The sequence below is a fragment of the Molothrus ater genome, chromosome 2, assembly GCF_012460135.2.
Source record: "Molothrus ater isolate BHLD 08-10-18 breed brown headed cowbird chromosome 2, BPBGC_Mater_1.1, whole genome shotgun sequence".
Classification (NCBI taxonomy): Eukaryota; Metazoa; Chordata; class Aves; order Passeriformes; family Icteridae; genus Molothrus; species Molothrus ater.
In genome coordinates this window covers 111936421-111950944 of record NC_050479.2, presented here as the reverse complement: position 1 = coordinate 111950944, position 14524 = coordinate 111936421, and the positions used below count along the sequence as shown (strand labels likewise).

The 14524-nt window shown below is 39.1% G+C and overlaps 1 protein-coding gene across 3 annotated transcripts in view; it reads right to left on the bottom strand.

Annotated features, from left to right (window-relative positions):
* POU2F1 (POU class 2 homeobox 1) overlaps window positions 1–14524 on the bottom strand; it is a 101942-nt gene that overhangs the window by 23259 nt on the left and 64159 nt on the right. Inside the window, exons 3-6 of one of the 3 annotated variants that reach the window (XM_054514101.1) lie at window positions 12207–12307; window positions 9318–9371; window positions 7532–7687; window positions 5714–5893 (exon numbers count right to left, since the gene is read on the bottom strand). In XM_054514101.1, the coding sequence (XP_054370076.1) occupies window positions 5714–5893; window positions 7532–7687; window positions 9318–9371; window positions 12207–12307 (491 nt within the window). The remainder of the gene's footprint in view (window positions 1–5713; window positions 5894–7531; window positions 7688–9317; window positions 9372–12206; window positions 12308–14524) is intronic. The other 2 variants (XM_036392753.2, XM_036392759.2) reach the window with 2 other exon arrangements.

The following is a 14524-nucleotide window of genomic DNA, read 5'->3' as shown; positions in this document are numbered from 1 at the left end:
AAGTAAAAAGAAAAAGGGGAAAAAAAAAAGAAGAAAAGAAAGAGCTGTGTGTTAGACATGTAAGTCAGCAATAATTCCCAATATAACATTTCCTATCAGCCAGCTATACTCTAACCTTTAGAGAAAAAAGATGTCAAACACAGCAGAAGTCCTGCTACTGAATATCCTTTAAAATATCCTTCACTTTCATTCATAAAACCGAAGTTATTTACTAAACAACCCAGCAAAGTATATCCAGAACTGTTCTGCTTTAAAAACAAAACACAAACAAACAAATCAATCTTCCTTCTCCCACAAATTCAGGAGTTTTCAAATACATTAAACTTATCAACACAAAGATCTCTCAAACTTACTTTTTGAGGATGGAACTCTGCTACAAATCACGCATGTTAGCTGGGAGCTATTTTTTTTGTAACAACAGTCTGCAATTACCATTTGAATCAACAACAAGGAAGCAAAATATTACAGATTCCTTGTTTGCACTCTGGTTGCTCAGTTCAAATTTCAGAAAGTAGCTAACTCAATTAGTAAATATATTTCATTTGTTCTGAAACAAATTACAATAAGCTTAATAGATATGACTATAATGAAAGGTTAAAAGGAATAATCCAAAACACAGCATTATTGAAGAACCCTACTTTTATGTATTTAAACCATTCAGGACTATTAATTTTCTATAATTAAATGACAGGTATCAATTTAAGATGTTAATCTCTGAGAAACTGAGTTTTCAAGAAAAATTCTTCAACTTGACATTTAGCTGGAGAATGAAAACATAGAGAACTGCTTAAAAATCGTTCCCCCTAAACAGCCTTTTTCTTTTCATCTCCAAACAACATAATAACAAAAGCAACTGAAATTTAAAAAACACACTGTGAAGTCAGCCAACATAACAGTGGTAATCCATGAAAACGATCTAAACACACTTATTGGATTTTTCCATCTTTCCAGGAAGAATCTATTTCAAAATACTCACCAAACAGGTGGAAAAAGGCCTGAATGAAATACTTCCCACACTTGCAACCTCCCACTACACAAACCAAACCAAGCAGACAAGAAGACTCCCCCAAAGCTCTGTTTCAGGGAAGCCACTCAGGTCCCTGTTTGCAGAGAAACCGTGTTCAGCTGCAGCAGCGCCCAGTGTGGCTGCTTGGAGCGGCTCATCTTCCCCCAGCCCCAAAAACACCTGAGTTCAAGTGAACCAGAGGAACAAAGAGCTGCTCCAAAAGCTGCTCCTTGGGCTGATGCAGGTTACTGAGCACTCCCACAACCTGCTCAGCCAGAGGATGGGACAGGCCATTCACTGCCAGCAGTGGATTTGGAGATGAGAAGTCAAGACAGACTGACAAAGAGAACTTCCTTCTCACACAATGCTGTTATCTGTGACAATACCTTATTTTAAATCTGTTAAAACTGTAACTTGGAAGTTGCAACAATCTTCCTTCAGGAGATGAGGGGTGGGGAATGTCAGAAAGGAAGACTAGGGAGGGAAAAAAATAGGGAGTCCACTGATTTATGAGACCATAGACAGGCTTTATAAGAAAACGACTACTTAACCTGCATTACACAGACACTGGTCATCAATCACTTGGGCTACTTAGCCCTGTTAAGTCAAAAGCATGCAGTGTAATAATATGGTAGACAGACACCAGATGGATTGATCACGCAATGCTCTTTAAGAAATGGAAACTTCCATTTTATAAGAGAATGCTACAATTTTTAAAAGTGCCCATGAGCAAAAAAGTGGTTTTAAAGTCAATAGTATTGCTTGCTTTCAGAAAATTGCAGAAATAATGCAACTATTCCAAAGAAATCAAGGCAAAATTCCTTCTTGAAAGAGACCAATAATTACTCCAGTTCTATCCTGGAACTCCCTGTTTCTTATGACTTCATATCCTAATATCACATTGGTCAGAACTGCCACCAAAACCTCTTACTTCTTGAGCTCAACACAACATGGATCTCCATTCATTTATTCACTGATTTTCAATGCTCAGCTGGTGCAGATTGTGCTGACCCTCCAGCTCAGAGAGGGCTCATACTGGAATGGATGTATGGACTGGATGCAGAGTTGAAAACAGAAATGTGAAGAGCTGGGCAAGCTGAGTCAGGTTGTGAACACTGGGCAGAAGAAAAGGAAATAAAGAGAGGCTGCAGGATGAAAATACAGGTAGATAAGAGAAAAAAACCATAAACACAAAAGGAAGAGTTGGGAAGACACTGTGGAAGAAAAAAGTATCAATGGAAAAACAGACAGGTTAAGGACCTCTCCCAATCAAAAGCAAACAAATGAAATCACCCCAGATGACCAAGGAGATCTCAGATGATGTGAAGCACCCCCACAGAAGATGGAGTTACATGCAAGAAAGAATACAAAGAAACAATGGCAGTGTATCTGTAAGATCAAAGGAGGAGAGCTTTTTGTTTAAGACTATGGTATTCATAACACTGGCTACCCAGCCAAGACATGACAGCTCTTATCATCAGGCTCTTACACTTTAATATGAGAAAACTGTTTTTAAATTGAGGCCTCAGGGAGAACTGATATAAGCAATCTTATTCTGTGCATCTGCCTTGGTAAATGGTATGTTGGCTAAGTCTTGTTTAAATACAGAAATATAATTCTGCAATGCAAAATGAAAACGATACCTCCAAGGCTAATCACTCCTAAATAGCCCTACCAGCCTCTCAAATGCATTTGAAATTCAACTTTATTTCCACCTTGGGAAAGTTTTTTTATTTAGTTAATTATACCATTACAATAAATCTCCCAATAGCAAACACACAAACAAACCTGACACTGTTTTCCTACACTGATCTTTTTTTCCTCAGTGTTAAAAATCTGTATGCTAGCACAAGCACATAGAAAGAGATGGAAAGACTTTCAGGGAGACATGCATGTCTTCTGGTGCTGCCTAGCAATTTAGAAAGATCAAAACAATCCAAATCCTACCTCAGCAGAATAATCTGTCAAGTGCTATGTCTTGCTGTGAAGAAGATTTTTTGTTTTAAAAAAAAAATCTAAATTTCTAAATTCAATACCATTATTTCCAATTACAGCTTCAGCACAAACTTAAGCATCTGACTCATTTTGAGATTTACCTCATATAAATACAGAGCATAGATCCTGAAAACAAGGAAGTTTATAAAAAAAACCCGAAAGTTGAAACACAACTGTTTAGTGTCATTCCAGGAGCAGCACGAGCTCCTCACCAGGCTGCTGCAGCAGATACCTTACGTGAACTGCAGCGCACATTAAAGAAGTCATGCTTTTGCAATTAGTTAATTAAAATAAATATGGTAATCCCCCTGCTGCAGAGACCTGCTAGTTAATCAATTATTCAAAAACCATCAATTAAAACAAACATTCAGCTATTTGTATAATCAGCTATATATTTACAATAGCAACACAAACAAAGCTGAGCACTGCTTACAAATCCTTGCCAAGACGGATCAAAAGACATGGTGCTATCTACCCATGAACCTAGATGGTAGATGTTTTTCATAAGTACCTCAAATTATATCCAACACCTGCACAATTTATGCCCTGCTCTTTCATCATAAGGAGCAGTTAACAAGATTCAAACAAGCTCATTTATGTATCAAAATAACCTATCCTAAAAGACATTAATTGTAAAGTCAAACATTTAAGTAATTAGAAACGTCAGAAAACAAGTACAACTTTAATTTGTTCTGCACATGGCAACTACAAGATCACACACTATTTTTCAGAGAGCCTTTAGCTCACTCTGTGCACAAATCAGACAATGTTGCCTTCAGAAACTCTTATTTGACAGCACATGCCTGATATTTTCAACTCCTCTCAAACGCTTCTCTGAAGATTTTCTAAGTTCTGGAGAAAAAGCCAGTACAAAACTAACAATTGTAAATGCTTCACACATTTTCAGAGCTTTGCACTGAGGTAGGAGAGCAGGATTAGAAACATCTCACACATGCATCACACTGGTATCCACTGCTTTGGTGGCCTGTTTGACAAACCTAAGGCCAGACAGTTCAAGGTACAGATTTTGTTAATAGGAAATTTTAGGCCACCATACTTCAGAGAAGCAGACCTTGCTATCTTAGGGTGCACACCTGGAAGAGGATCCACACCTATGGATTGCTTACATATATGTTAAAATACTCACATCCCATCAAGTGGGCACTCTGTGACAGGTGCATGAAAGATGTCAAAAGCTATAACCAACAACTTCCTTGACAAGAACATTGCCCATTCTCTTCTTGAAATCTGTCTGTATTATTGCCTACAGATAGTAGGAAGTAGGAAGAAACAAAATTGAGATATGATCTTGAGAATTCCAAGTTTCCTTGAACGCTACATCCTTCAGTCATCTCTACATCATGCCAATGAAGTGGATTCCTTGGCTAAAAAAGGTATTACTTGGTGATGTGACTTCTCACAGTGCAACAAGAGCTTCAGTGGGAGGAATCTCACCAACACAGCAACATCAGCACTCGCCTTTTAAAAACAGGATGGCACCACTCTGGCCTCTCCAAGGACAGCCAGAGAGGTCAGAATTTCTAGACCAACGCCACAAAAGTTTGTCACTTCAGCTAATGAAAACCTGATAGCACAGCCAGGCTGCTGTTATTCAGCTAGTGGACCAGCACTGCAAAGGATTGAACATTTCACCACCGGACTTCACAGACAATTGCAACATTTCCATTCTTGTCCTTAATCAGACCTTATGTTCACTGTTTGGACACTTCATCCTTGTTGAATGCAAGAGAAAGTAGCCTGAACAGAAAGCATCAGACAGTCTTAAAGAACTTGGTCACTCTATGAAGCAGCAACTTAGAAGATTATATACCTCACACACTTTGCACAGCTAGACTAAGAAAGCTGATATTATGTACCAAGAGCTTTAATCTATGGAAAGATGGACCTCAGGATGAGCAAGACATTCACCTACTCATAGTACTCAAGATGTCTAAGCTGCACATTTGATTATCCTTGTCCACAGGTCCAAGGATTTTCCACACTACATACACTAAGCACAGAGTTAGTGCCACTGCAATCTCCACACTGAATTAAGCCAGTCCTGGAAGACCAGGAGGGTCCTTACTGGTTCTAGTAAGCAGAACATGCACAGAGAGCAGTTCTTCAGAATTGACAAGTCTTTAGTACTAGACCATAAGACTGGACAGATCCCAACACCAGACTCATTCTCCAAGTTTTTCTCCACACACACAGGAGTGCCCATTCTTGGTCATGGAACCTGCAGCATTAAACACCAAGCCAAAATAGCACACAAACGAGTAAAGTCAAACTGCCATTCTTCAGCTCTATCATTTTGCTTCTAACAAGCACCATTTGGGTCTGACAAACATCCTTTTTGATACACAGGCGTCACTTCCCATCCATGCAGGTCTCAACAAGTGCCCCTTCTGTGGGCATCCTTCCATACCCTTTTTTCTCCTTTCTCACCCTAACTACAAGGAGGAAAATTCAGAAAACACAGCATCTACTCAGATTCTGGTACAAACTCAGAAGCCCAGTGGAACTGAGGAGCAGGTGGCACACATTCCTCGCTAAGACTATGAAACTCCAACCTCACCATCCAACGATGCACAAGGAAAGACTAACAATACTCTAGCAACTCACTGAACGAGGAACAACAAATTTCATTCGAATGGTGCAATCAGTCAAAAACCTCCTTTGTTTTCCACCCTCTCAAGCCTCAAGGCTCACCTGTGCAATCTGTATTGGCTGAGATAGAGGGATCTGCGTCATCGGCGTCGCAGCAGAGGCCGAGATGGTGGCACCAGCAGCGCTGTGCTGCTGGCTGGCTGAGTGCTGCACTGCAGCCGCCAGCAACTGGGCCTGCGCCTGTTGGAGCAATAACTGTTGCTGGGCTGGCGTCAACGTGAGCTATAAACAATTAGAAAACACAGCCATTAATAATGGGAAGAGCCACTTCAGCTACAAAGTCATTAGATAGCTCAGTACTACTTATGTTAACCAGGCAATCCTAGGGCTATTCCACTAACTGGCCAAGGGCTCTGGCCTTAAGGAAGGACAGCTGGCTACTCGATACAGTGTGGGAACCAACCTACCACAGGCCGGACACAAACCAAACTGCACCACCACCACCACCATCTGCACTTACTGGAACCTACAGAACCTAACTCTGCTCCAAAGTTTTCATCACAACTCTACCAGGAGTTTCAGGGAAAAAGCAATTAAGTAGCAAGCAAAAGAAAAGAATCGGTATTGCCAGGATTTGAAAGGAAATTTACACCCAGCAGAACAGCAAGTGATTAGCCAGATGAATGTGAAGCAGGAATGCTGGCTATGGCTACTGAACAAACTGATAACGCCCCAGCTGCTTCACATTAGCATGAATCCCTGCCATATTCCATCATTTCCATTATGCCCTAAGATATAAGTAAAGAACATGAGCTCCATTTGTTTCTCTCCAAGTCTCCCCATCTGCCTTTTTTTTTTTAATAGAATAGAGTTGGCAACTTTACATCCCTTCCCTTTCCCAAGCACACATTATCTCTGTGGAACAGGTGGCAGCAGTCTCTCCTTTACATGTAAATGAATCTTGATGTCCATATTTACTACAACCCATATCTGCATAGGCCTGGAGTTTTGAATGTTTCACTACAGCAGACAATCATGAATTAAAACAAACCAGTATTTTCTGAGAATACAAAAAATAATAAAATATGCCAGGTTTTAACAACACATCGTACCAGTCTCACTTTTAAAACTTTCAATGCTAAACTGAAAACTAAATAGGATGTGTATTTACATAGTAACATAGGAGAAGATTTAACAATTGAGCCTGAGATTAAGAAGTCATTTCATGCAAGTGTAGGGATGATCTAACCTAACACTTGAAATCATAAACATATTGTTGGAGCGACTGCCCTAAGCTTATTAACACACAAACTCTTATACTGCAAAGCTGATTATGGGGAAGCAAATTCTTTAACCAGCCCATTCACAAAACTTGCTCTTTTTTGAAATGACTGAAAGCCATTACAACAATTCAGAAACATCAGAAAGTCTAAAACAACAATTATCCCATATATATACCCAAAGTGTTGCAATTAAAAACCCCTCAAAATCACTAGGTTAGAACAAAAGGGTTCCACAGGCTTAAGAAATAGAGTTAATAGAGTTACTTAAAAAGAAATGCTTTTGAGAAGAGGAAAAATTAACAATTCCCATAATTTTTGTTCTTCACCCAGCTATAAGATTCAGTTTTGTTCTCCCATGCCTTGTTTTAATCTTGAAAAAAAAATTCTCTTTATGACATCAGTGACTGTCTTATTTGTAACTGTTGTAAAACAACAGGTTTTAATTTCATTGCAGGGTCAAAAGGGATACTGAGAACAGAGAGAAAGAATTCTTTGTTGTTGATGTTCGGAAGCAAATACTGAGCGACAAACCCCAAATATTACAGTCTGCTTATTTTTCTAGCCAAATATTTCCTGTTCCCCCTTCCACTGAAGTTCATACTACATTAAAGGCAGTTGCAATGCCCCTCAATGATACCTGTGTGGGACTGCAGCATCCCTGGGTAACTCTTACCCCGGTGATCTGTCCTCCGGCCAGCATGAGCTGGGTCTGGGGTATGGCCGCCTGCACTGAAGGCTGCTGGGAAGGCTGGCTTGGCTGCTGAGAGTCCCCAGATTCTTCATTAGATTTAGACTAGTCAAAAAAAAATACAACTCTTTATAGTGTAAAACAGATGTTAATGTATGACGCTGCTATCTCAACACTGCACAATAAAAATCTTTCATCTGCATACGAAAAGCCCTTGGGTTTATTTTAAGAGTGTGTTTAAGCAATGGCTCTGTGTGCCCACCATCTCAGCTATGATTGCTGAAACACGTCTGTAGGTAATGCAGCTTAAACAAAACAAAGAGACTCTCTGGTCTCCTGTAACTCTCTGACATTATTTTCAGGTCTCACTTCATTTTACACCGTGCAACTGAAGCTGACGCTACCTTTCACCATGAAGAAAGAGAAGGTTGTTAAAATTATTCATTGCCTAAAATCCTGAACAATGGAACAAGGGAAAGGAGATTGTGTTTCCATTTTCTCTATCTCCATCCTGTGCCTCTAAGTCATCATACTGTTTGCTTATACAGAACCTTTTTGAAAAATCCTCACAGGTTTCTCTACCTACAGCAAGATATAGAATATATACAGTGCTTTTAAATACTCAGTGCATTTATTTAATTGAATGCTTTATTTTAAAAGATTCAAGTTTATTTTGATTTATTTTTGTGGTTTGGTTGTTTGTTTTTTTAAAAAAAAGAAAATGTGAAGACATGAGGGAGGAAATGCAAGTGCATGAAGAGGGGGAGAGAGTTTTATGATAATTAAAACTGGTTATGCAGAACATTACAATTCTGCATAGATTTGCATATTTTCCACCACCTGTTTTGGGGACTGCAGAGCAGGCTAATTAACATAAAGGCTCTGATTAATTCTGCCAGTCATTGAGCGATAATTACAGCACAGGACTGTAAACATTCTGCACTGGAGATACAGCCTGTTTGCCAACATCTCTCTCAGGGATGGAAGTTTACCATGGCAACCAAGGCAATTTTCTGCCTCCTTCCTCTTAGAAAGGAAGGTCACTATACCTCCTCTTCTTTCCAAATTGTTATTATGTATAAGTGGGTCCACATTCTATTGCGTTTCATGTAATGCACTACCTACATTCTTTAATAACATGCAATACTGAAACCAGTTTTCAATAAAACTGCATCCCTTGCCCCTTAATATAGTACAGAGTGGAAGTAGAATGTTAACAGATAAACTGAAGTGTTCAGCATCATAGGAAAGTTTGAAAGCTTTGCTGTCTCATGTACATTATTAAACAACAATTACTCTGACTTTGAAATCGCTGTGTGTTATTTACACAAGCAGTCTGAACTAGCCATATTATATAGTTAATGCTACCTTATATTCCTATATACAGTTACCAGAAGTAAGGACAAATTGCTAAGTAATACTCACTACAGGTTTAAAGCAAGTTAATAAACAGAAGAACATGAAATATTCCTGGAGTTTTAAGGTTTGCATGATACCACACCTGACTAAAATTCAGCATTAACTTACGGTCAGTCCACGTTTTAAACAACTCCAGAGCCTGAATGCTTACAAATCCTTAACCTGATTTACAGTTGTAGAAGTGTTATTCCTTCATACCTATCACTTGCCAAACCAGTCAGACTGAAAAAACTGATGTATCATAGGTTAAGAACTATCTCTACTGATGCTGTTTGGGATGAGAGAAGGATGAGCAGCAGAAGGTAACTGTCTTTACCTGTACATTTAAGGACTGAGCAGCAGCCTGTAAACTTGTTCCAGCGAGCTGGACCTACAACAGTGCAAAAATGGAAATGAAATAATGTAGAATCCACAGAAAACTAATAATGTAAAAAGAACAATCTCCCCACCCACATTCCAAAAAAACTCCCCCAAGAACAGAGCATGCCCCTCTAACACTTGAATCAGTGGAATTGGGGCTGTACTCCAGGCTGAAACAGATGTGTAAGACTCTTTCACTATGCTGTTTATCTACCTCTTACTGAAGGTATCCCTGCCTAAGGATGTAGATATTATGGATGGAGTTGAAACAGAGCATATTGAACTGGACATGCCAACTAGTCCTATTCCTGCTGGAAAAATCCAGGCTCCATGGCAGGGTATCAAGCTCCACTCATCGTCATCCTACTCCCATTTCAGAACGGGTCTGACCCCACCACTGCACTCACCAGCTTTCTGATATGAGCAAGCACATGCACAGCACAGAACCCAGAGCATAACCACACTGCCTCAAATTAACCCATTCAATTATTTGCAGCCCTCAGCCACTGAAAAGAAGATCTCAACACAGAGCACCGGAGACACTTTACAAAGGCTGTATTGATTCAGGTATACTTAAAACTTGAATTTGATGTTTGTTATTACCAGGCCCAAAGGTGGTCTTGTGGATGAGCAGCAAGGAAAAAATGGATGATTCAGAAAGTGAGATTTTTGGAGTGCTTTTTCATCTCTAATGAGGAAAATGTACAGAAAATGCTATCTTTTCATTTACTGAAACCCATTTGAATCAGTCTTGCCTAATTTCTACCAGCACCCCTACTTATAAAGAAGGAATGTTCTGTAATTAATTACCAACACTTTCAAAGGTCAGAGTAACAGCCTGTAGAGAATTCCATCTCTGGACATGTTTGAAAACCACTGCTCATTTGAAAACCAGGTGACATGCAAGGATACAATAAAGCAAAGCAAAATGTAGCACTCTTGCCTCTAGATGGAGGACCTCTACATGGTCCCCACATAGAAAAGTCCACATATTTTCTGGCACAGGAAAAACTGCAGTACATGAAATTAATAACTGAATATTTTGAACAGGCAACCTTGGAAGAGTCACCTTGGAAATATTTCCTACTGCTTTAGATGAAGGTACTAGACATACTAAGCATGATCTACATCAAAGCAAACACTCCCAGAAAAGCCCCTCCTCATCAGAAGCAAAATACAGTTTGACACAGTCGATGTAATCTGTGCTTTTACCATGGATTAACAGCAGAGAATAGCCTAAATAACAGCACTCTGACATCCAAATGATATACTCAAAATAATACTTTAAAATTACACAAACACCACATAAAAGACTACAAATACATATTGATTGCTCAGGTACAGCCAGCACATTCTGAAAATCTCTGTGAATGCAATTTGGACATCCCTTTCACCACACAGCCAACATTTCCAAATTAGAAATGCTGAATGCTGCCTACAGCCCAGTACTTTGCATTAGTCTAGAGCAAAGCACTGTGTGTTAAGGTTGAATAACACCCCACTAACAGCAGCCTCACTACCAGAGGACAGATTGACAATAGATTCCCACACACCTGCAGGTGAATAAAAGAATACCTGAGATTTTCCTTTGAACCAGTTTCAAGAAATGAATCACACTTTATCAAACATGAAGTTATAAAGATCCTGACAACTGTTTAAATAAATAAATTTTCAAAGCAGGATAAAGCACCGTGCAAAACCCAATTACTCTCCTGGGTCAATCTATAGAGCAAAATGAAGACTAAAACAAACACACAGAATTCTGCAGAACAGCTGTATCTGTCTCCATGTTAAACACACACTGGCAAGCCATAAAAACTAGTCAGCTTCTCTCCACATAAAGGCAGCCTACAACAGCCTATTGGTTCAGCAAATTCAAACAGCGGCACTCCCTTAGTCCATATAAACCAATCTGCTAGGAAAATTGCAATTATGTGACAAAACGTGTGGAATGTTCCATACAATAAAACGGCAGTTCAGAGCTCTTAAAAGAGGGCATAAAAGCTTCAGTACTTCAATTATACCACAATAACTGTGCAACCTCAGACCTCAAACATTCAAGGTCATCCAATTAGGTACAGTATTTTAAAGTTTAACTTGGTGCAGAGGAAGGGAAAGAAATTAGGACATTTGTTTTCATACATCAAGTGCGAACAGATAAAAAAACTACAAAAAAATGCCCCTTATACTTCTCTTCACCTAGGGATGCCCCATTTTGCTTCAGCCTGCATCTGAAGTTCAGCTTTGATTCCCTAAACACAGCAGCAGCAGAACAGAGGGATAGTATTAGAAGTCTGAATATCATCTGACAAACAGGTCACTGAAATAACTTTTTTTGTAAAAAAAGAAAACCTCACAAGCCATATATGCTTAGTAAGTACAACCAACTTTCTTCCTAGTTAATCTGTAAGAGTGCTTTTAGCTAGACAAGTGACAGTTTTGGAACCTTGGCAGACATTGGGCCAATACAATCCTTTCCTAAAAAACTTAATTTTTTTCTTGCCTTTTAATGTGGTCTCTCTATTAAGGTTAAAACAACAATAACAAAGCAAACAAACAAAAAACCTACTCAAAACGACACCACAACATTTAGGCATTCTCAAGTCGCCAAAAATGTGTTTTGTAGTTCTCCCAAAGAGGTCTCACCCTATTTTGACATGTTCTGCACCCTAATGCAATGAAGTGAATGCCACAATTAGGACTTTTTCCCATTCACACTCGTTAACCAGGTTGTGTACCCAGATTTATGTTCCAATAAATGACTCTCCATCATTCACAGAAAGGGAGAACATGGAACACACCAGGGCAGCTGAGTCTTCTCTGTTTGAAATGTCTCTTCTCTTACCTGATGAAGGTGCCCAAGGAAGGCCTGGGCCTGGGCTGTAGAGATTGCTCCTCCGACAGGCACAGGCTGCTTTTGAAAGTCCAGGCCGTTTGTTTGCGTGCCTGGAGAGAAGAGATATTGAAAACTATTAATTACTGCTTTTAGTAAGTGGAATAACAATCAATACCCAACTTTCCTGCTATTCTCTCAGCATTATACAGTAAAAAACTGTATAATATAAAAACTGTTACTCTGAGAGTAACAAGAATTGCATTTTTTTTAGTGGAAGGGGGGGAAGCAGAATCAAGGCTTCAGTAATAGAGCATTTGTCAGCTGAACAAAATCAACATCATATTTTCTTTAGCTTCCATCATCTATTTGTGTACCCTGAAGATATTTAAAAGATGTGCAGATGCAGCACTTAAGGACATAGTTTAAAGGGGGACTTGGCCCAACAGTTGAGCTTGATGATCTTAAAGGTCTCCTGCAACCTAAAGAATTCTGTGACCTGTGTTTCTATGTACACTACTATCCCATCACTCTCTACACAGTTTGAGAACCAAGTGGGTGCTTGCTGCTATGATTAAACTCTGTTTCCATTCTCCATGCACCCCTTATCCAATAGCTGAAGACTAACTTCAAATTCAGGAAGTGCCAACAGCAAGGCTCATATAAAAGCCACCTCTCCTAAAGGACAGGTAAAATAACACTTGATGAAAACAGAAGTCCCATCTATATACAGCAGTTATGGGCCACAGTTTTACTCTTTCCAGAAATTACTCCTCTACATTTTTGTTAAAGTTTGATAAGAGGCCTTGGCTTGCTTCTGCTTCTTCACTTACTCTCACGTAACTAAAACCTGGTCATTTTCCTACATTTTTGCAATCTTTTCCCAAACTGCTCAGAAGACATGAAAACCTCCCAATTATCACAAAATAATTTGGGTGTGAGAAGAAAAATAAAAAAACAAGTGGTTTTTTTGGTTTCTTTTTTTTGTTACTACCCACAGAAAGGGAGATTCCAAGTGTGTTGAGCTGCAGGGAATTTCTAGAACAGATGATGCAATCTTTAAAATTGCGTGACTGAAATGAAGCTAAACCAGCTTTAGGCTTGCATGTTTATTCATCACGACAATCAGATTTTGTTCAGTGCCCACAGGCAGGTGTGCATAGTAACTCCCACTTCAAAATTCCTTCCATCATCTACTTTCTTTGCCATAAAAACCCAGGTTATCTACTGAGCAAAAGAGTCACTGTTGTTGAGCAACAACAGGTGGTTGCTATTCCTTGCAAATATCTGCAAAAGCAAGCAGGCATAAAATGTGATTAGTAAAATAGACTGTCCAATACTCACACTGATATTTTGACCTGCAAACAGCTTACACATGTCACATTTCCAAAGACTTTTGAGTCACTCCACTGTTCTATTAAACACTTACATAATATCAAACTTTCTACCATCCATGTAAAGTATACCTAAGGTGGCCCTTTGATGCATCTTTGGTGGGGGTTCTTGTGGGAAGATTTGGTTGACTCCCAAGTTTTCAATTCTATGCTTTGGGCCAAGGTTTACGAACTTAAGAGACATACTTGCAGCCAAAGACCCACAGATGTGTTAAAAATATTACAATTTTAAACTGCATCAAATTATTTTGCTTAATTAGTCTAAAATTCCAATTCAAAGCGAATACAGGGACTCTCACTGGTCTGAATTGCTCCTGAGGAATGCAACTTGGTTGCCTTTCTCCAAAGAATGGTATATAAGGAGGTCTGCTGGAAAGAACCAGAAGAATCTCATCTATCTTCATTCTTTCCAGTAAACTTCAGAATTCTCTCCATGCAGAAATACAAAGGGAATGAAACAGTAGTTGGCTAAATATATAAAAATAATTCCTGACAAATAGCTACCAAAAGTCAAAGGAAACAACCTACCAACTCCTCATTTAATCAAAGGTTTTGAATTACTTTTCAGTGGTCAGGGAGTGAAAAAAAAATACAGATAAGAAAACCTACTGGAGGGCAAATACTCCTCATTCCAATAGGAAATTTGTGGGGGTTAAAAAAATTATCTATTTTCTGAGAGAACCAGCTGCAGGCCTCAACTTGGGTAAATAGGTGAAGCTGTTCTAGTTAACTATCTTCCAAAAAGAGCCTCAAAAATCATGATACCATGTTAAAAGAGCACTACTGTGCAAGCGTGCAGAAGAAATGCTCCAGTTAGCAGTTCTGCTCACTCTTAATATGGATATCTGAAAAAAGCCTCCTGGGTGATAGTTTAGAACAAAGCAAGCTCCAAGAATGAGCTTAAAATCTTCATGGCTCCCAACAAACAACTTAGGC